The 22249-nt window shown below is 48.0% G+C and overlaps 3 protein-coding genes across 11 annotated transcripts; all 3 read left to right on the top strand.

The window, feature by feature from the left end:
* The first annotated feature begins 12 nt into the window (after positions 1-12).
* Positions 13-2436, top strand: LOC108156511 (translation factor waclaw, mitochondrial). Its single transcript, XM_033395271.1, has 2 exons — positions 13-588; positions 665-2436. Exons 1-2 carry the CDS (start codon positions 79-81, stop codon positions 2210-2212), a joined length of 2058 nt encoding a protein of 685 aa, XP_033251162.1. The 5' UTR covers positions 13-78; the 3' UTR covers positions 2213-2436.
* On the top strand, positions 2254-9205 carry LOC108156467. Of its 4 annotated transcripts, none has more exons than XM_017287941.2 (4): positions 2254-2435; positions 6387-7397; positions 7461-7542; positions 7616-9205. In XM_017287941.2, the coding sequence occupies exons 2-4, from the start codon at positions 6412-6414 to the stop codon at positions 8942-8944; spliced, it is 2397 nt and encodes a 798-aa protein (XP_017143430.1). In that variant the 5' UTR covers positions 2254-2435; positions 6387-6411; the 3' UTR covers positions 8945-9205. The 4 variants fall into 4 exon arrangements, with proteins under 4 accessions (XP_017143430.1, XP_017143423.1, XP_033251132.1 ...); XM_017287934.2 differs by lacking the exon at positions 2254-2435 and adding an exon at positions 4377-4477; XM_033395241.1 differs by lacking the exon at positions 2254-2435 and adding an exon at positions 4556-4657.
* Positions 9206-10169: 964 nt separating this feature from the next.
* LOC108156481 (proline dehydrogenase 1, mitochondrial) lies at positions 10170-21714 on the top strand. Of its 6 annotated transcripts, none has more exons than XM_017287965.2 (12): positions 10170-10361; positions 12398-13121; positions 16901-17022; positions 17417-17503; positions 17647-17828; positions 18710-18745; positions 19189-19253; positions 19433-19611; positions 19676-19850; positions 19915-20268; positions 20322-20499; positions 20575-21714. In XM_017287965.2, the coding sequence occupies exons 2-12, from the start codon at positions 12570-12572 to the stop codon at positions 20778-20780; spliced, it is 2136 nt and encodes a 711-aa protein (XP_017143454.1). In that variant the 5' UTR covers positions 10170-10361; positions 12398-12569; the 3' UTR covers positions 20781-21714. The 6 variants fall into 6 exon arrangements, with proteins under 6 accessions (XP_017143454.1, XP_017143462.1, XP_017143487.1 ...); XM_017287973.2 differs by lacking the exon at positions 16901-17022 and adding an exon at positions 16349-16470; XM_017287983.2 differs by lacking the exon at positions 10170-10361 and adding an exon at positions 10392-10638.
* The last annotated feature ends 535 nt before the right edge of the window (positions 21715-22249 follow it).

The following is a 22249-nucleotide window of genomic DNA, read 5'->3' as shown; positions in this document are numbered from 1 at the left end:
TCTTATCGATATTAGAGACTACTCACATGTTGTTCGGTAACATTGCCGGGCAAAGAAAAATGTGAATTTTGTACCACAATGCACAAGACTCTTTCAATCCGCTGGTCCCTTATCCAAGCGGTGGGCATTGTGCATTCCCATCCAGCCAGGCGGTGCAAAGGCACCGTCCATTGGCCATGGCAAGGATCCTACAGCTGGAACTGGAACAAGGGGTTCTCCACAACGAATTGGGTCAAGAACGCGGCGGAGGCATCGCAGTCGGAGTCGAGTTCTGGTGCGGTTTCGGAGTTGTTTCAGGATACACTATTGCGGGAGTTTGCTAAAATGCCGGTGGAGCGAATACGGAATTTTAGCATTATTGCACATGTGGACCACGGCAAGAGCACCCTGGCCGATCGGTTGCTGGAGCTGACAGGGGCCATTTCGAAGAATACCGGCCAACACCAGGTGCTGGATAGCCTGCAAGTCGAGCGGGAACGCGGCATCACAGTGAAGGCGCAAACGGCCTCCATATACTACAAATATAAGGACGAGTTATACCTCCTGAACCTGATCGACACGCCCGGCCACGTGGACTTCTCCAATGAGGTGGGTGGGAGCAGCGGGTTCTTTGTCTGAATCAGTACTCATCCTGAATCCTTCTCCCAATTCTCGATGTACTTAGGTTTCCCGCTCGCTGGCAGCCTGTGATGGGGTTATCCTGCTGGTGGATGCGTGCCATGGCGTCCAGGCCCAGACCGTAGCCAACTATCACCTGGCCAAGCAGCGGAATCTGACCGTGGTGCCGGTGCTAAACAAGATCGACATCAAACATGCCAATCCCGACAAGGTGTGCCACGACATGCAGCTGTTGTTCGGCATCGATCCCGACCAGGTACTCAAAGTGTCTGCCAAACTGGGAACAGGCGTTACCCAGGTCCTCGAGCGAGTTATCGAGGTTATACCTGCCCCCAGAGTGGAACGGAACAGTGCGTTCCGTGCCCTGATCTTCGACAGCTGGTTCGACAAGTACCGCGGAGCTCTCAACCTCATCTACGTGCTCAACGGGAAGCTGGAGCAGGGACAAGACATTCAGTCGTTGGCCACCAAGAAGGCCTATCCCGTGAAGAGCATCTCCGTGCTACGTCCGTTTGAGTGCGGCGTGGCTAGCCTGTCCGCCGGCCAGGTGGGGCTCATCGCCTGCAACATGCGCAACAGCAAGGAGTCGATCATCGGGGACACAATCCACCTGAAAAACCAGTCAGTCAGCGCAGCAGGCAGCTACCGGCCCCAGCAGCCGCTTGTCTTCGCCGGCGTCTTCCCCGTGGACCAGTCCAAGCACGTGGCCCTGCGCAGTGCCATTGAAAAAATGGTGCTGAACGACTCGGCGGTGACCGTGAAGGTGGACTCGAGCCCGGCACTGGGCCAAGGCTGGCGGCTGGGCTTTCTCGGCCTGTTGCACATGGAGGTCTTCTGCCAAAGACTAGAGCAGGAGCATGGCGCGGAGCCGATTATTACGGCTCCGTCTGTTACGTACCGGCTGGTGCTGGGCAACCCCAAGATGATCCGTCAGCAGGGCACGGACACCATGGACATATCAAATGCGGCGCTCTTTCCCGACCCCAGCAGCATCCGGGAGTATTACGAACCCCTGGTCATGGGCACCATCATCACGCCCACCGAGTACGTCGGCCAAATCATCGGCCTATGCGTGGAAAGACGCGGACTGCAACAGAGCTCAGTGAACATTGATGAGGCGCGTATTCTGATGAAGTACGTCCTGCCGCTGAGCGAGATCATACTGGATTTCCACGATCGCCTCAAGTCGATCAGCTCCGGATACGCCAGCTTCAGCTACGAGGACCATGGCTATCATCTCACCCACCTGGTCCGGCTCGACATCCACCTGAACGGGAAGCCCGTCGACGAGCTTTGCCGCATCGTGCACAGCTCCAAGGCCACCGGCGTAGCCCGCCAAATGGTGCACAAGCTCAAGGATCTTATACCCAAGCAGATGGTGCAGATCGCGATTCAGGCCTGTGTCGGCAGCAAGGTGCTGGCCCGCGAGACTATCAAGGCTTACCGAAAGGACGTCACTGCCAAGCTCTACGGCGGCGATGTGACGCGTCGCATGAAGCTCCTGAAACAGCAGGCCGAGGGTAAAAAGAAGATGCGCCTCTTCGCCAACATCCGTGTGCCCCACGAGACGTTCATCAATGTTCTGAAACGCTAGGATCTGCATTTGGCACCCACCCACACCCACACCCACGCACAAACACACACACATGTAGGATTGACAGGAGAGGGAAAAGATACGATGCGCTGGGATCCTCATTTGGCTGCATTGTGCGTCAGCAGACATAAACTCATCGATTGACCCCAGCAGCCCCCATCCAAATGTGGGATTAACAGGAGAGAGGAGGAAGGATATGGACCCGTTCTTGTTTGTGTGTGAGGTAAGTGCCACACTATCTCCCTCTCTCTCTCTCTTTCTTATCCCTTGAATGACGCTCCCAAGGCATGGCGTGGGCAGCTTATCATCAGAAAACCGGGTGCGGACCGCCAACCGAAAGCTGCTTCCACTCCAATCTCCGCCCCAGTGGTTTCCGTGGCAAAAGATAACCTTTCATCATCGCATGAATATAGCAATATGTACATATGGATTACAAGTCAAAAGTGAGGAAATGGGCGTGACCACATGCACGCCCCTATTTCACAATGTTAATGAACTTAAGCTAGAGCTAGATAACTATTTGTGGTACTCATAGTTATTTGTAAATTTCTTTCGATTTCTGGGGATTGAGAGCTTTAATTCAGGGAAATTTGACCACTGCTTGGCCCTACGGGATTCTTATATTATTGTATCTGCCACATGAACTCTGTTCCCACTGTAGTTCTGGTGGGAAGAACTTTCATTATACATGGATATAAACCTCGATTTGCATTTGGTAGTAGAAATAGTAGAAATATGATCACATTTTGGTATTCAAATGTATCTTTTGGTAACGATTAATTTACGGATAAGAATACATTCGAAAGTTTCTGCTTGGGATGGTAACATTTTCCGACTTTAGTTCAGTGGAGATTTCCCAGCTTTAAGGTGAAAAGTCGAAGGGTATTAGGAGCTTCGTAGCAGTTCACGGGAAAGCGTTCCGTTCTTGTTTGCTTTTACATTGCCCGTTAATGCCTTTTCGTATTATTTTTGTTGTTGTTTCTGTGGCACCCTCAATGAAAACAAAAAGAGGAAGAGGAATAGCAAGGCAAGGCACAAAAAAATCGAATTTCCCTGACCCTGAAATGTGGCACAGAGACACACTTACGTACACTCGCGCAGTCAGAGAGCGCTAGATATTGTGCATAACGGTATCCTCCCGTCTCCCCAAACACAACTTGAGCACACACATACTGCCATACAATAAATCTGTGTTCGAATGGAAATGCGTGTGTGTGTGTGAGATAGCAAGTTCTTGGTTCGCTTGTGTCTCGCTCCCGGCGAAAATGTTGTTGTTTATGAGAAAGATAGAGAGAACGAACGCCAGATTCGTACCGAACCGAACCTCCAAACCTGTGGGTGCGGGTGCGGGCGCTGGCGGTGTCGTTCATCTCTATGTATGTATGTGTGCGTGTTTGTGTTTATGTGACCTTGAAAAACAATAACATTGTTGTTGCTGCTGTTTCGCTGCTCGCTCTACTTTGCTATGGGTAACATGCAAATTGCAAATAAACCAAATCTGAGCAAAACTGTCAAATGGTTATGCAATAAACACGGGACGACGGAAGCTAAAAACTGGAAGGCTCAAGGGAGAACGAGGCAGACTGCAGCTTGTCGATCAGCTGGGGAAATGCCAACTTGTTGCAGTTCGAGATGATATGAGAGAGAGAGTGCAAGTGGGAGAGTGATAGTGACAGAGACTCTGACGGTGACGGTGACTGTGCTGCAGCAGCCTCCCACTCTTCCTCTTTTGCACCCTCCTTCTCCCCTTCCAGGAATCACTTGCACTTTGTTTCCACCTCCTGCTCTTCAAAGAGCAGAGAAGGAGACGACAACAAGAGTGCGCTGAAAAACAGCTGAGTCTGGCCTCCATGCCCAAGTGCAAGAGAGATCGCAAGAGTTGGTGCTCTCTCTGTGTTCAGCGGTTATTTTGTGCATATGTAAATGTGGGGAACGGAACGACCAGGAGGAGCACAAGACACACACAAGCAAGCATATGCAGAAAGGGAAAAAGATAGAAAAAGTCCGTGTCCGTGTCGCCTCTGCTGCTGCGCGCAATTGAACTCACAGAGCAGCAGCGACGCGACTTCGTCTCGACACATCGACATCGTCGTCGTAGTCCGCCGTCGCCGTCGCTATCGTTGTCGTTGCTCTGCCGCACACAAAACACAAAAACACAGTCAGTTTTCATTCTCATTTGACATCATCAACATTGAAATTAAATTAAATAAGAGCAGAGCGGCCGAGCACTGTGACTGCGGGTGCGATTCGATTTCTTCGATTCAAGTAAATACTTTAGTTGAGATTATTTCAGGCGGGGCTTCATTAATGCCCCGTGCAGGTGCATCAGTTTTCATTTAGGAAATGGATAAATAAAATTCCGCTATGCCATTTCCTCCACAACAATTTTTTGCAAAATAGTCGACGCGCACAAAATAACAAACGTCATCAGCTGTTTCTTTAACTGTGAGTGTGTGCGAGCGTATGGCTGTGTGCAAGAGTATGTACGTGCGGTAGCGAGTCTGTTAGTGTGTTTGGGTTTTGTACACTTTTCGTTGTTGTTTTTTCGTCGAAATGAAAAAAGTGGACAAATAGAAAAAAACAAAAATTGATTGCATCTAAACCTAACCTAGAAACGGAATTGAAAACGAGAATTGGTTGTTTGAAGGTTATGGCGATGCCATTGCCTCGACCACCCTGCGACCCCACCGCCAGCCGTCTCAATGGCTTGGCCTTGACCGTGTGTGTGTGTTTGTGTTTCAGTATGCGTATACGTGTGTGTGTGTGAATTTGTGTGAGACGGGCAGAAACAGCGACAAAAGCAACGGTAGCCAACAGCTGACAGCTGCACTTGGATTTTTGCTCTAAGTGGCAACCCCGAAGATCCTCCCACGGCTCCAAAACCACACTCCACACCCTCTCAAACTGTTACCGAAGGAAAATTACAAGAAAAAGGGAACACTTAAGCCCTGTGCGTTGAATGCAAGCAGTAGAAGCAGTAGAAAAGCGCAATCAAGTTCAAATCAAAATGCAAAAGAAAGAGAAAAGGCGAACGGCATCGCACGCACGCACACTTGCAAACCCATGAACCTGCGCGCATTCGCACTCTCGCTCCCTCATACCTATACAACGATGGCAGTCGCACAGCTGTACACGTAGCCAGTGTTCATCGCGAGAGTGTTTTGTTGTTTTCTTTTTTTGTTTTACTTTTTGTTTTCTTTATTTTGTTGTTTTGTTGTCAGATAATTGTGCAATCCAATCGAAGAAAGTTGATGAAAGAAAGAAAAATGGTAAACCAAGTAAAATATTAATATTGAATCGAGCAGTGAAACACGAAATGGCATATGTACGTACATATGTATACAAATTGTGTGAAATTAGCAGATGGTGTGCGTGAGAGAAGAAGGAGGAACTTCGAAAGAATTCAGTTATTTTTCACTAAGATTGCTAACCTGGCAAAATACGACCAGTGTTGTAAACAGTTACAGTCTGTTGTGTTCCCTTTTAGAAAATTTGATTAATTTCGTTTTATTTTTCGCTTAATTTGTTTATGCAAGTACAGGCATACATACATACATATGTATTCGCTGACCGATCAGGCAGTCATACAACTATATAGAAATATGTACATTTGTACGCCATTGTATGTGCGTAAAAAATATCGCTTTCGCATACGTACACATATGTATATGTATGTATGTACATGTATGTTGGTATAAAAATCGCACAAAAAGAGAGTAGTGTTAATATCTCACTTATTCATACATGCTCCTCCACCTCCCGTTTAGGCGCAAAATAACATAAAATTTCATAATAATAAAAAACGCACTAGTGTTGGTGTGAGTTTTTTGCGTTATTTTTGTTTAAAAAAATGATTGAGAGGGGGCGGTGAATGGAAGGTAGGCTACGCGTCGCAACACACAAACACAGCTGATAGTGGTTGACGCACCAGAATATACACACACATGTGCACACACACACACAGGTCACTCTCTCTTGCTTGTGTGAGGTGCTTAAAATTGTAAACAACTCAATATTGTTTAACAGGGCTGCCAAGTCCTGTCAACGATCGATTTTCAAGCATATTGGCAGCCCCGCTCTGTGCTTATTTGTGAAATTCATTTAACTGATCAGAAATTTTCTGTCTCCTTTGCTCTCTTTTCTCTCTATCTTATTTACAATTTCCAACAAGAAGAAGAATAATCATTCATGAGATAAAGATGATCAACGGATTGAGTGTTGGCGGTGGTCAGCAGCAGGCAGCAGCAAATACGAAGGCGAAGTCAAGTGGTGCTGCTATAACATTGCACTTTACTTACAACAACAACAACAGCAGCAATATCAACAATATCAGCAGCAGGAGCAACAATAACAATTACAACAACCAAGACCATATTAGTGGCCATAAAATGGACCATCAAATGAACAACAATCAAAAGGAATCGCTGTCTACAAAGGTGCTCAAAATAATAGAAAGCATCAGAGGCGGAGGAGGAGAAGCAGCAGAAGCAGCAACTGGTAAAACTGCTACTATAGTAGGCACGCCAAAAGCAGTAGAAGACGCAACAGGTGGCAGCGTTGGTAGGGGAGTGGCCAGCTTAAATTTGCTGCCAATGCCCATACGGCGCACATCTTTGTTGCACCAAGCAATTTCGAGTACCTCAGCAATCACCAAAGAGAAGGAGCGTCCGCAGCAGAAAACAGCCAAGCCACCAGCCTTGGCTTTGCCTTTGTTGTCCCTGACGCCACAGAAAAAACAACCAGAGCCGCATCAGGGACATCAGCCACAGCGCACCGAAGACCAGGAGCACGCTTTTCGACTCGTCGAGGATGTGCACAACTATGCCAAGCTGCAGGACTACAGTGAAGACGATGGGGAAGACCTTCTCGACGACGACGAGGACAATGACGACGACGACGACGACGAAGAGGAGCAACAGATGACAGTGCCGATGAGAGTGCAGCAGGAGGTAACGCGCATACAACTGGAGGACACCGAAGAGCATGTGGACGTGGTGACAGTGCCGCAGCAGGAACTGGTCCAGCAGAAACTGCAGTTAGAGTCTACAGCAGTTGGATCACCCAACAATGAGACGGGAGACAGAAGGCCAGAGCATCATGCCCGGCGACCGATGAATGCATTTCTCATCTTCTGCAAACGGCATCGGGCCATTGTCAAGGAGCGTTACAAGTCCCTGGAGAATCGGTGAGTCCATTGATCCCAACGTACAGTTGTACGTCAACATTTTTAATAATTCCTCCTCCGCAGAGCCATTACCAAAATACTCGGCGACTGGTGGGCAGCACTCGATGAACAGGAGAAACATTGCTTTACTGATTTGGCACAGCAGGTAAGGAGAGCTCCTCCTTAAATGTATACTTAAACGCTTGAGCCCTTTCCCATTTCCAATTTGATATTTACAGAACAAAGATGCGTTTTTCAATGCCAATCCAAATTTTAAGTGGTATAAATTGCCGGCTCCCCCCTTGCGCACACTGGCAACACGACCCGGCAATGCAGCGACCCCTGCAATCGGCGGCCACCTGACCGACGAGAACCCACAGAACACTCAGCAGCAAGTCCAGTTGCAGTGGGAGCGCAACGAGCTGCATGCGGCACCGATGACCGCTTCTCTCTCCGCCGCCAAGTTACTGCGAGGAAACTTTTTCAAGCTGGCCGACGAGACCCAGATGGGGGAACTGAGCGCCCTGCTGCAAGCACAGGTGCAGGAGAAGGAGTGTGAGCTGCAGCAGGTCCTGAGCGAAACCAGTCAGTTCCTGAGCACCCATATGCCTGGTGGCACCAAACGGCCGATTTCTCAGGACAGCAACTCGAGCAACTCTAGCGAGGAGGATGTGGCTGGCCTGGGATCATCCCCCAGCAAGAAGGCGAAGTCTTCCCGCTCCTGCAAGGGCAAAATCTACCAGGAGCTAGTAAACTCCGGCCAACTGGCAGCTGTGGCCAAGAAGAGCAAAAGCCGCCTGAATAGCGGCGGACACGGAGTCGGTTTCTTTGGAGACGCTGCCGTAGATGCCGCCAGTCCCCACTCGCAAGCAGTGCGCCAGCAGATGGACAGCCTGGAGGTAGCCACCAGCACGTCGTGCAAACACCCAAGAAGCGTCTCCGAGTCGAGCAGCAGTGGCGGCGGTGGCTTCGACCTGGAGGAGAAGATCAAAGAACTGACTGCGCTCAGTCTGGACGCCTACTTGCAGCGCAAGCGCAGCACCAAGAAAAAGAAGAAATTCACAGCTGGCAAGAAGCAGCGTAATTCCAACAGCACCAGTGCTGGGGGAGCAGCATGCGGAGGAGGACCAGCAACAGGTGCAGCTGGGGCAGGGAAAGCAGCGGCAAACGAGCTTGTCAGGAAGGAGGCCCAGCGGCAGGCAGCCGTTGTGGGCAGTCAGAAGCGCAAGGCTCGCAAGGAGAGCATCACACGTCGCGACGTAAGCGCCATTGAGCAGGAGGTGGCGTCTATTCTACCATTGACCATCAACGGGTGCTACTACTTCGACCAGACCGCCGCCCCGGATGTAGAAGCAAAGGCAGCAAACAACTCGTCCCTGACCCTGTCCACTACCTCCACTTCACTTTCCTCCTCGTCCTCTGCGTCGCCGCCACTCTCCTCGGCCTCCTCGTCGTCGTCTTCATCGTCGTCGTCCTCGCAGGCAGCCTTCGATGTGACCTCTACATCTGATCTACTCATTCTGGCCGAAGTAGCCGCCAACCGCACAGAGCTGACCAAGTCCAACTAACAGGGGACTCGGATGATGCCGCCTCCGAGCACCATGCATCATGCCACTCCAGCAGAACGAGCACCAGCCCCAGAACCAGAACCAGCAACAGCACCAGCTGGACGGAGGAAGCAAGGCTACATAGCACCTGAACCTGCCCACCTATCCCGCGCATTGTTTTTAACCCTTTCCTCCCGCCAGTCATGAATATTATTGTTTTCCCCCCTCTCTTTCATGCATATGCATGCGCATACGTTTTGCATAATGCAAATCGTTTTAGTAGTGGTGTGGTTGGGGTGGTGCGACAGAGACGAACGCCTCGTCATGATGAAGAAACAGACATTCGCTGATCTACAATTTAGTCAATAATATTATGTAAAAAGAGAGAGCGCAGGCAGATGTATGCGTGAGAGAAAAATTGATATAAATATTTTTTTTTTTTTGTGATAGGCAACTCAAATCGTTTACGAATCGGTTCTATTATCATTATCACACGCATGATATATTTATATGTATACCATATTTTTTTTTATAGATGACTTGTTCTGTTTTTTGTTAAGTTTCTCTTTGATCGGGCCGCGTCCGAAATTACCAACAGCTGGACGCTCATTAAGTGTTAATTATTATTATAATTTCTAATATTTAGTCGTAATTTATTACTATATGTGTCGAAACGCAATCATTATGCAAACAAAAATATATTCATCAAAAAAGAAATATTTTTTAATTCTCTGCGCTGCTCTGAATTCGAATTTAAATTTGAACCCGAACTGCAAGTCAGTCGGTAATCGATATGGATAGATAAAGCAACCGTGTTCGGATTTTAGTGTGACCAGATGATTTTTCAATTCAATGCAGAACCAACAACAAACGTGTGATTTTTAGCCGGCTGCAAGATAAGGTTCGACTCTACTCCCAACCAACCGCCACTTGCACAGATAAGCCGAGGCGATCCAATTGGGCGACGAGGGGCCAGAGTACGAGGCCAAGATGGCGGGCGCGTGATTGGGAATGCGCCGGCTCACGTGCAAGGGAACGAACGGCAGCAGCACAACAGCATCAGCACGCGAACAAAACAGCTGCCTTGCCACACTCTCGCAGAAACACACACAAAAGTGTGGCACCCCTGCCATCCCCCCAACCCAACCGAACCCACCCCAAATACCAAAACCATACACCGTTTTGACCATTCTGGCAAGCTTTGGACGAGCTTTCGCCACCAGTTTCGCTTGAAAATGTTGGCCTTAATTTAGTTTGTTCGCGCATTCAGACCCTTACAGTTCATTTTTCTCTCTTTCGCTCTCTCCACCCGATACCGGTGCGAACGTGTGTGTGCAACAAGACCAAGAGTAGCCAGCAACGGAACGAACGAGCGGGCCCAACCAAATTCGTAAAAACTACAAATCGCTTGAAAGAAGTGTGGCTGTATTCAATCGAGGTACGAACAGTACGCTACGGATTCTCTGTCATCGGCACTGCCGCGCACTGCCAGTCCCGCTGCCGAATCTGTCAGACCACAAATCAGGGAAACTCTTGGAATCAAATCCAAAAAACACAACAAACAGTTATTTTTCCAGATTAAATTTTGGGTCCAGTCCGTGATTTCAAACGATAAAAATTATTTGTTGTGTATTTGTCGATGAGAGGCAGTTGGAAAAGTGTCATTTATGCTCGTAAAAGATAATTGAAAAGCGCTGAAAAAAAAGAAGAAAAAGGTAAAGAACGCACGCACACACAGATACACATACGCAAATGTGAAAAAATTGCCAAAAAGAGGAAGCATTGTCAAGTGGCAGTGTCGTTTTCGATGGAAACCTAGGGGGGAAAGGGAGCGGTGTAACCGTTTCCGAATCGGGTGTAGGTGTGTATGCGAGTGTCATAAAAGGATCTCTGTGTTGTAGCGAGAGAGTACGGTTATATAATAAAATTAGTCGCTGCCTCTTAGCCGCACGTTGCTCTCTCTCTCGCTCCATCCACCTTCCCGCTGAGGAGCTAGCAACAGAAAGCATTTTTGATGAATTTGCAACTTAATTTGTGTATAGTGCGGGGGGTTCTGGTTCTGCTCTGCTCTGCCTTCCCATCTCGAGCGCTGCCTGCGCCCCTACTCCACCTGCTTTTGAGTGTCTTCTGTCTGTCTGTGTAATGAGTGCCGTCGGGAGGGAAGAGAGCCTATAATAATAAATTATAATGAAACTTTTGCAATGAAACCCGACAAGTTTTGGGTTGATTGCTCTGCCGCAGAGACATAGGAGGCGGAGCAGAACTACTGGTGGCAGGGCAGCATCTTCAGAACTAAAGGGAGCAGCGGCAGCAGACAACAGATAAGATGGGGAAAGCACTGACAGCTGCGTTAAGGAAGGCAAAGAAAGCAGTTGCAGCAATGACAGGCTGAGAGGGCAGTAGAAGTGACAGTGGCAGTGGCAGTGACAAGAAGAGGAGGAACAGCGTCTAGCGTGCATTTAGCATGCCGCTAATTAATTAAGAGTAAAGAAGAAGAGAGGAGCGTAGAGGAGAGCCGAGGATGGGAAGGGGGAGGTCGTCACAGTCAGCGCCTTTCTGAGGAGTACGTGTACTTTCATCACATTGCGCTCATACTTTCATCTCACCCAGCAGCAGATGATCACCTCTCCCCTCCCCCACAACACTTAATTAACACCAATTAGTGTGTTTTCCATGTTTGCGGCGCATTTCAATTAAATCAAAGCATCCAGAAGAGTGAGAAAGAGAAGCGCCCGCAGGGAAGGAGGCTTCAATCGTAATGAAAATCATAGCCAAAGCTAAATCCAAATCCAGAATCCCATCGTTAGGGGGCTCGCGCTGCTGTGACGTCACATCACCATATTTCTAAGAGGGCATGAAAAGGGATGAGACACGGAAACAGGGTCAGACACAACTGTTATGTAAAAGCAGAACGCGAACCGAGCAGGATTTTCATGCTTCGTGCCCGTCGCCGTCGCCGTTGCTCGTGTGTGGCGGGGACGAAGAACGGCTCTGCCAATTTGCCGTCGTTCGGGCATTGCGCTGCTGCCGATACCTCTGCTTTGGCCTTCGAGGCAGTCGTCACAGTTTGTTTCGTGCTTTTGCGATAGCAAAACGTTTCGGCGTACAAAGCGCAATAACACATAACACAGGGCAAAAAGTAATAGTCAAAAAACATTTACAAAAAAAACAGCGAAACGAAGAAATTGAAATAATGTTTTTAATTGAACACTTTTTGAGGTGTCCCAATGTGTGTGTTCTCGTGTTTGTGTGTGTGTGTGTGTATATGTGCGCCTCTAGCGCGTTGCTCTCTTCAGATCTCTGTGGGACCCGTTTGCAATTGTTGTATAACAGAAGCAGGCAACCGCTCGAAGAGAGCCATGTGACAGAGAGGGAGAGCAAAAACAAAATCAAAAGCTCTCGTAGTACCGAGAAGAATGGGAAAGCAAAAGCAAAATCAGCTGTGCGTCTTAAATGTTTTTTTTTTTGTTACAGCAACAGCAGCCGCAGCAGCAAGAAGAAGACTGGAAAGCGTACACAAGGAAAACGAAAGAAGTTCGCTTGCGACAGCCACACGAGGAACACAAGAAAAGGAGCATCAAGACGCGGCAGTAGAGCGACTGATCCATCGAATTCCCTTTCTTCCCCCGAAGCACTTGCCCTTGTAATGGCTCTACTTCGGTCGCTGAGGACCCAACGTACAACATACTTGATCAACAGCCGCACCAGCGTCAGTGTTAGCTCGAGCAGCTCAGTCGCCGCCGCTGCCAAAAGACACAGCCTCCATACCACAGCCGCCCTTGAAGCCAACGTCCAGGCCAGCAGCCAGAGCCCCAGCCAAGAGCAGCATGTGCAGGCAGCGGGCATCTTGCGTCGCCGTCAGCAGCACCATCAGCTATTGAGTCGTCTTATTTACTCAGCAGGAGCAGCAGGAGTCGGAGGATCGAGGCAGCACACACGCTATGTGCACTCCGGCCAGAACGGGCGCCACCAGCTGGCGCAGTCCAGCGACGTCGAGGGGGAGGCCTTTCGCGAAAAGCGACAGCTGGGAAAGTCTGCGTCGCCCAAGCCGTCCGGGACGCCGCAGCGCGACCCGCTCGACGTGGGCTTCAACGATCCGGTCGCCGCCTTCAAGAGTAAGACCACGTGGGAGCTGGTGCGGGCCTATATGGTGTACATGATCTGCTCCAGCGAGAAGCTGGTCGAGCACAACATGACGGTAAGTGGCGGCGGTTCCTGTGAGGTTCTCTTTCCTGCGCTCTCGCTTCTTCTCCTCAGCGGTGCTGCTGTCGACGCTGATCCGTTTTGTGCTCTCTTAGATGCTCTTTTGCTGCCTTTATCTCTATCACATGGGATCTGTGTAAATGTGTGTGTTCCCGGCTCCCTTTGGTGCTTTGAAGTGATGCTATTAATTCGCTCCCAAGTAGAGCGAGCGACAGCCTGTCTTTTCCTGTTGCTGTCTGTCTTTCCCGCTCTCCACTCTTAGGTTTCCCACTTCCCCCACTAAGGTGCACCCTCGTCGTTTCCCTTAATTTCTCGATCTCTTGCACTTACACGTTGCTTCTTCTCTTTGGCTCCAGCTCTGACCTGCTCACTCACTCCCCATCCCCGTACCCATCCCCCTCCCCACCCAACATCCTGCATAGTGCTACGTATTCCTGCGCATTTCTTATGCAGAATATTTGTGCCAGCTGTTGGCTTCTCTTCCGTTTCCTTTGTGAATGTGTGTGAATTCTTGGCTGATTGCTTGTCTACATACGTGATGTTGTTTTCGTTGTTGATGCGGTGCAGCGCCAGGGGCACGGGCGTGGCGTGGGCGTGAGCGTGAGCAGGTGCTGCACTCGTCCGCAAATTGTTGAGTGAATGGCTTGAATGACTGACTGATTGAGTAAGCGCTCGGTGTGCATGTGTTTGTGCCAAAGAAAAGGAAAACTTTTGCATTGCAAATTGCAGTTTGACGGCGGAGAGTGACCTTGCCAGCGCGCCAGGAAAAGTGAGGCAGGCAGCAGATACACAGACACACAGATACACACACGCACACATGCTTGTCTCTAGTGAAGTATACGCGTAGGCAGGCAGTCAGGCAGTCAGGCCCCCAAAAGAGCGCCAATCAGAGCGCAGGCAGCAACAACACCAGCAAAACAGCAGCAACAGAACGTGAAATGAAGACTAGCTTCGAGCCTCGAAGCTTTTGACACCCTTGCATATCCAGTGTTCCCATGGCGATCGTCATCCGATTTTGATCGAATATTTTTTTAAGAATTGGATATTTTACTTGGATTCCACTTCAAGATCGCTTCAAATATTAATTTCCTATAGCTTGTCGGAATTCCATGGTAAAATATCGCTCAAGAAGGGTCTGTGAGAAGCTACAGCAGGATCCTTCAAAACTGAAGGACTCTATAGTTTTATGTTCCGAAATGCGTTCTTCTTTGCCTCGCAATCAATCACTACTGCCCTCGGCCAGGGCGCATCCCATCCCCCCGCTCTCGTGTTTTGGGGCTGAGTGTGTTATATTTGAATTACGCTTTCACCACCCACCCAAACCCAAACCCAAACCCCGTTAGCGCACGCCCTTGCCACTTGCCACTTTCCACTTGCCTCTTGATTGTTTATTGATTATTCCATTTGCATTATTCCGACAATGTTTGATCCATTTCCATATTGGATATTTAAATACACCTACATACAGACATACAGACATACAGACATATGTGTGCCGCTTGAAGGGCGGTTTCGCGGCTCCGTATGAAATATCAGATGTGGCATTAGTCATCCCACACCCCCACCCTCTTGCCAGGGAAGGCCTGTCCCTGCTGCTCCCGATATTGCTATTGCTATTGCTATTGCTTTTGTGCTATTTACAGTTTTGCTTTTGGCGACGGCGACGGGCACGGGTCTCGTGATGTGCCAGAGGGATTGGCCATTGTCGAGCTTGTCGGGCTGTGGAGGGGGCGTCATAGTTTAACAGCAAACACCTGTCCCCAGTCCCAGTCGCAGTCTCCTTCTTTTTTTTCACTTTCCTCTTTCTCGCTCTCTCGTGCTCCGTCTGCCATTCTCGCTCTCTCCTTGATTACTTTTTCGAATTGTTTGCCAAAAAATTAAAGCACAAAAAGTGCCAACAAAAACCAAATAAAATGCGAAACGAGAATTCTTTTTATGTAACCAGTTTTTTGTTGTTTTTAGCCTGGGCTTTCGGTCAATTAATTACTTTGGCGTTGTCAAGAAAAACCGGTTCCCCCAGACAGAGGCATGTGCCCCTCCCTCCTCCTCCCCCCATGCACCACCCACCCAAGCACCTGCTCTTGTTAACCGTCTGCCCGAACCCCCATTCACCTGGCGGATCCCGCATCAAGCACGTGCCCAGGAGAATCATTCAACAAAATCTTTCAAGGAGAAGGTTAATGATCTCCCTCCCTCTCTCTCTCTCTCTCTCTCTCTCTCTCTCCCTCTCGTTCTTCGACCGTTTCGATAATTATTTAAAGATCTTTCGTCCATCTCCCCTGGGTGGTGGGAGTGGGAGATTTCCATTTAGTTCCTTCTGCAGATAATTCCATGCTGTTGATTCCACAAACTGTTGTTTTTTCAGGTATAGATCTCCATAGATCTTAAGCTAGTTCTCTGCCCAAGAGATCTTAGGGATTCCCGATCGTAGCTGATCGTACTTTTCTGGAATTGACTACGAATTCCATTCGTTCCTCTGTTCGTTCTGCGATTTGGGTGTAGTGTCGTTGCCTTAGTGCTCGATTTATTTTCTTTCGACTTTTGTTCTGGTCGATGGATCTGCTGGTCTTGGCATAGATCATCTTTCACTCGGCCCGATTTGGACACACCATACGTACTATACATGCATGTAGCTATAGCTTTCCTCAGATTTGTATATTACTGTGCCCAACTCTGTTCCCACCGCATAGGCGGGTCTGCCCCCGCACAATTGTCGTATTTTCGCTTGGTGTTTTTTCGATTTGTTTGCGCATGAGTATAATTGGACTTTGGCCACGCTTCTCCGGCCTTGACTCGGACACTGACTTGACTTGACTTGAATTGACTTGGTATGTTGGCCAAATTCCGAGTGATTTATGTCTCGTCAAGTGACGAACGTACGGTAAATAGAACGGAACAGTCACGGCGGAATGGGAGATGGCCGAGAGATCTTCGAGCGAATCAATGAAGGGAAAGTTCCCTTTCCCTTTCCCTCTCCCCTTTCTCAGTTCTTCTGCCCCTTGTCGGTTGTTTTGTTTTGTTTTTCTTCAAAATTGTACATTAATAAACATAATATCAATGAAAACCAATGCACATTGCTTTCCAAATTGTATATGTATAACATATTTAACTCCCAAATATATCCCAAACCCCGATCGAATGAAAATGACCGATGCATATCGGATATCGGATATCGAAAATAACGATTTAAACACGAACAAAAATACACTCGAAATTTCGCAGCTTATGAAATGGTCGAAGCAAATATTGGGGCAACGGTTATTTACAGTATTGATGAAGGCGACCTTCTACGGCCATTTTGTCGCTGGCGAGGATCAGATCAAGATCATACCCACACTGGAAAGGTAATTGCCAATTACGATAATCCCACTCACTTACCGCTTTCTTTTCTCTCTTTCTTCCTACTTTCTTTTCTTTTTGCTCTTATTGTTTCTGCCTTACGTTTCGTGCCTTGGTTCCGTACTCCGTACTCGGTACTCCGTACTCCGTTCTCCATTTTCCGTTCTCCGTTTTCCGTTCCGTTTCGTATTTGTTTTGAATTTGAATCGGAAAATTTGCAAATTGCAACAAACCGGTCGTGGACACCGCTTTGTGCCCCACCAAAAACCCACCACCACCACCACCACCAATACCACCACCACCACACCACGCCACGCTTTGTATGTAATGGAATCCACATCCACAAAACAAAACCGACAACATCGAAATCGAAATCGAATATCGAATATCGAACAACGCACCACCGCATCCCGCATCGAATGTACTCCCGAACAGCTCCTGAAATTGGCCCGCAACCTGCTGGGCCAAAAGCTGTTTGTGCTGCTGATGAAGTCGAGCTTCTACGGACACTTTGTGGCCGGCGAGAACCGGCACACGATCGTGCCCACCCTGGAGAGGTGCATCCCCACAATATCTACAAGTTTTTCGCTACTAACGAGCTAAATCCTGTCCGCCTGTACAAGCACTGGGCGTGCCCTGGCCAGAGGAGCACGAGCAGTACCTGGCCCGGGCATCCATCCGTGTGGCATGTGGCAAGCATGAAGATTTTCTCGAATCCAATCTCCCATCTGATCTGATCTAAATCGAATGCTGAAACTACTCTTTCTATCGCTAAAACCAATCAAAATTTTGAACCCCACTTCCATCCCCTAATCTCTTAACTAAAACAAAAACTAAAACTAAATTCTTTTTGATGTACTAATCTCTTACATGCGCGTATGTGTTGAAGTATTAATCGAGAAAAAACGAACTGACGAATGTCATTGATCTTCCCTTTTCCTTCAAATGCAGACTCCGGTCGTTTGGCGTCAAGCCCATACTTGATTATTCCGTCGAGGAGGATATCTCCCAGGAGGAGGCCGAAAAGCGAGAAGTCGAGTAAGTGCTTGCATCGAATGGGGCCCGCTCCCCTGCAATCGGCAATCGGCAGTCAGACAGTCAGACAGTCAGACAGTCAGTCAGTCAGTCAGTCAGTCAGTAACAGTCTTCCTCTAACACGTTCACACTTCGTGTGCTTGCAGATCTTCCGTTTCGAGTGCGGGCGATAACAAGGAGGAGGGCACCATGCCCCAGTATCATGTGGACAAATCGTTCGCCGATCGTCGCTACAAGGTGAGCAGTGCCCGCACCTACTTCTATCTCAACGAGGCCACCTGCGAGCGCAACATGGAGACGTTCATCAAGTGCTTGGAGGCTGTTTCAGGTGAGCAACGTTACTTCACCTGATGATGGCTAATGGCTGATGGCTGATGGCCAAATCCCTTGAGTTTTAGTATATGCACTTAAAATACAATTTTCTGTTAGCATGAAGTCTTTTTAAATTAGTTTTTTGTTCAGCACCAAAGCAAAGACTATACAAGTACCAATATGTTGCATGAGACACCAAAAATACGTTAAATTAGGGAATTTTCCATCGTCTGTTCGTCAATGCCTTGGACAGCTGAGTCGGTCCCCAGAAGCGAACAAGACTACAAAAGTCGCTCCCAGGAAACAAAAAAAACCAGTATGCGTTGCTTGGCAACGACACGGCAAATCGATGCTCGAGGCGAAACGAAGGATAGCCCAAAAGGCATTTGAGGTACTGATGCAATATCTTGGTATTTTGTAGTCTTTGACCATTGTCATCTGGTAACGGGCTAAGTTAAGCCTTCGATACTCGTAGATACATACATACATAGATGGTCATAGTTGATCTGTTAAAGCTGGTTGCGGCACTTTCAACTTTTTCACTTCCTCTTCTGAAACTGTTTTGAAGCGCCAGACAGTTCCATTTGCAAACAATTGAATGTTGAATGATTGAACTACCAGTTCAAGAGGGGGGTTTCTTCTCCAGCCTATGCTAGTCTTTCTCTATCCCCTTCATCTTTCTGAGCAACATCTGATCTTATCAAGTAAAATAATCAAAGTTTTCTCCTGCCTACCCTCCCCGCAAATGGTAAATGGTATGCTTGCAAAACGCATCCGAAAACGAATCCGAAAAACCAATCCCTCACAATAACCGAATAACCGAATAACCGAATGGAATCGAATCATATGTATATACAAAACTAATGAAAAAATCACAAAAATATCCCTAACAATAAGACGATGATCGCAAGGTGCCCCGTGCCACCGCCACGGGTAAGGCAAACCAATATCCAACAAAACGCATCCGAAAACAAAAGTATCTCTCAATAAACATACAAACAAAACCACCATAGAGTTGAAACATATACATGTATATTATTGTGGCATCATTTGTGTGTATTTGTAGTTAGTTTAGTTGATTTTCAGATTGTTTGTATGATTAGTATTAGCTTAGTATTGTGGCATCTGTAGCGTTGGACCAACCTAGACGATAAGTAGACACGTAGATATCGCATGCCTGTTTCGTCTGTTTAGAAACAGCTTACCACTGCTTGCTGGAAACTGCTTGCCGCACACTGCTTACCACTCAATGGCCAATTCATCGACTGCTCTACTCTCGTTTAAATGTTTTTCATTACCAACAACCACCGAATGAACAACCCGATCAATCTGAAACAACAACGCCACTGAACAACGACTCAAACACACCACAACAGGAGCTACATTTGGTACTGGCATCACGGCCATCAAGCTCACCGCCCTGGGCCGTCCACAATTGCTGGTAAGTGGAAGGGCGAAATCACATGCTCCTGGCTTGATATTCAATTACTTTCAATTCGGTCAGAAAACGCTCAGTTCAAACCGAAATTCGCCTTAAAACAAGTCAACAAAACTGAATCGCCTATACCCCATTAGCCACTCATATATACCTGTTCTATACCTGTATCCTGTTCCCATTAGCTGCAACTGTCGGAGGTGATCATGCGCACACGCAAGTACATGGAGGATATGGTGGGCGGGCAGGGCAACGTGCTGACCCACCACAAGACCATCAAAGATCTCGAGAAGTATTATGCCACCCTGGGCGACAACAAGAACGTGCAGGACTTTCTGAAGAATGTCACCTCGGATAAGGAGGGGTGAGACAGGACAGAGGAGGAAACGTGTCGCCAGGTTGTCTAATGGAGACCCCTTGTTTTTCAGCATCCTGCATCTGTTCCCCTGGTCGGGAATTGTGGACGAGGACTCGCAGTTGAGCGACACGTTCCGTGTTCCTGATCCCCAGACCGGCCAGATGCGCCGACTGATCTCACAGATACCGCCCAAAGAGGAGGAAATGTTTAGGAATATGATTCGTCGTCTAAACACGATTGTAAAGGTGGGTGCATTACATTCCACCGGAAACTGAACACTGGTATATTCCACATCTGATATATTCCCAGACTGCTGCCGAGCTGGACGTGCGCATCATGATCGATGCGGAGCAGACCTACTTCCAGCCGGCCATTTCGCGCATCACGCTGGAGATGATGCGCAAGTACAACAAGGACAAGGCCATCGTCTTCAACACCTATCAGTGCTATCTGCGCGAGACGTTCCGCGAGGTTGGCACCGATCTGGAGCAGGCCAAGCGCCAGAACTTTTACTTCGGCGCCAAGCTGGTGCGCGGCGCCTATATGGAGCAGGAGCGTGCCCGTGCTCAGGCCCTCGGCTATCCGGATCCCGTCAATCCCACGTACGAGGCGACCACAGACATGTACCACAAGACTCTGTCCGAGTGCCTGCGTCGCATCAAGGTGAGTCCAACTCCTATTCCTTTGAAGTAATCTCCCTATATGCTTGGTTGCAGCTAATGAAGGATTGCGGCGATGACGCCAGGAAGATTGGCATCATGGTGGCATCCCACAACGAGGACACCGTGCGCTTCGCCATCGAGCAGATGAATCAGATCGGCATCTCACCCGAGGACAAGGTGATCTGCTTTGGCCAGTTGCTGGGGATGTGCGACTACATCACCTTCCCCCTGGGTGAGTTCTCGTCCCTTACAAATCTCAAACCGTGTTCAGCTCTTAATGTTCCGTAATGCTCGATTCGATCCACAGGGCAGGCTGGCTACTCCGCCTACAAGTACATCCCCTATGGACCCGTTGAAGAGGTGCTGCCATACTTGTCGCGTCGCGCCCAGGAGAACAAGGGCGTGCTGAAGAAGATCAAGAAGGAGAAACGCCTGCTGCTGACCGAGATCAGCCGTCGCCTGGTGCGCGGCCAGCTCTTCTACAAGCCCAAAGGCAACTACGTCCCCATCTAAGCCTGCTGGCGGCCCAGCACTCTGGATGGACGCGCACTGTACAGACACACGGCACACCGTACAGAATCGGCGGTGGTGAGAGCGACGGATGACCCACCGCCACGATGATGATGTTGATAATGTCGCCAGGGAATTGTGCTCGCTTCAGGCTTTTTTATTCTGTTTGTTATCCATTCTAAATGTTTACGAGATCTGCGTCTATCTTCGCGTATATATGGAACTGTTTTTATATACCACGAACAACCCAGAGAGCCATCCTCCTCCTCTTCATCCTCCCTAGTCTCGCACTCTACCCACCACCTACCACCCACCATCCACAGTCCACATCCCACTCCCCAGAAAAAGGAGGAGAACAGCAGCTGGAGGAGAAACAACCATAGACAGCAGGATTGATGAGAGGGAAATGTTTTTCTAATGAAAATATGTATGATATTTTGATGTCTTGTTGCAACCAATAAATTAAAACGATTTCTTTATGTGTGTTAAAAGAAAATCCCCATAGAAACCATAAACAGAAAAAAAAACAAAGAAAATAAAACGAAACGAAACGAAAAACGAAAGAAGATTAGGAGCAATCTAAGATCAGAAGATCTTGGATGGAGAAAGGATTGCGAGGAAGAAAACATTTTTTAGCATCGTAATTTAAAACATAAAAATCTATACAGTATATGACATATATATACAAATAATGAGAGCAAAACGTTTATAGAAATACATACGTATATGTAACGATATATATATGCATAGAATATATGTATGTGTATGGCTGCATTTTAGTCCCAAATTTCGTTGACTTTCCTTTCTGTTTCTCCCCACCTTTTGTTCCACTTACGATGTGATTTGACTGTGTTTTTTTTATGTTCCGTTCCTCCTTAAGCTTACGATATCAACCCTTACGATCATACACATAGACACACATGCATAGATAGAGAAAGAACAGAGACCGAGAGAGAAAGAAAGAGAGTACAGCGAGTGGGAGACTCCAGGGAATTTGTACCCCCTGCATGAAGCCCTACCCTCTACTCCAAAATAGTCAAATACTGCCGTGGCCTGCAGCGGCCAGAGAGGGAGAAAGAGAGAGCATCCACCACTAGGAACCAGGGATAACCGCGCATACCTAAACCTAACACCTCCTATTATTATTATTATTATTATTATTATTATTATTATTATTATTATTATTATGATTATGATTATGGCTAAATTAACATTATATATGTACACATATGTATATTTTAGCGAGTAGCAAAGCGATATTATAAAAGTCATTACTACGATAGTTGATCGAAAAGCCGCGTTGAAGGAACCGCGAGAATCTCTTTGCCATCTTCTTTTGCCCCACTATTTCTGTTTCCAATTGTGTTTCTCGTTCCGATCGATCAGCATCAGTGTGCCCCAAGTGCCAGGGAGATGAGGATTCCTGCCAGACAAACACACAGACAGACACAGAAAGGCATCAATAAAGCAAG

The sequence above is a fragment of the Drosophila miranda genome, chromosome XL (assembly GCF_003369915.1).
Source record: "Drosophila miranda strain MSH22 chromosome XL, D.miranda_PacBio2.1, whole genome shotgun sequence".
NCBI lineage: Eukaryota > Metazoa > Arthropoda > Insecta > Diptera > Drosophilidae > Drosophila > Drosophila miranda.
The sequence above is the reverse complement of the archived record's forward strand: the minus strand, read 5'-3'. Positions and strand labels throughout refer to the sequence as shown.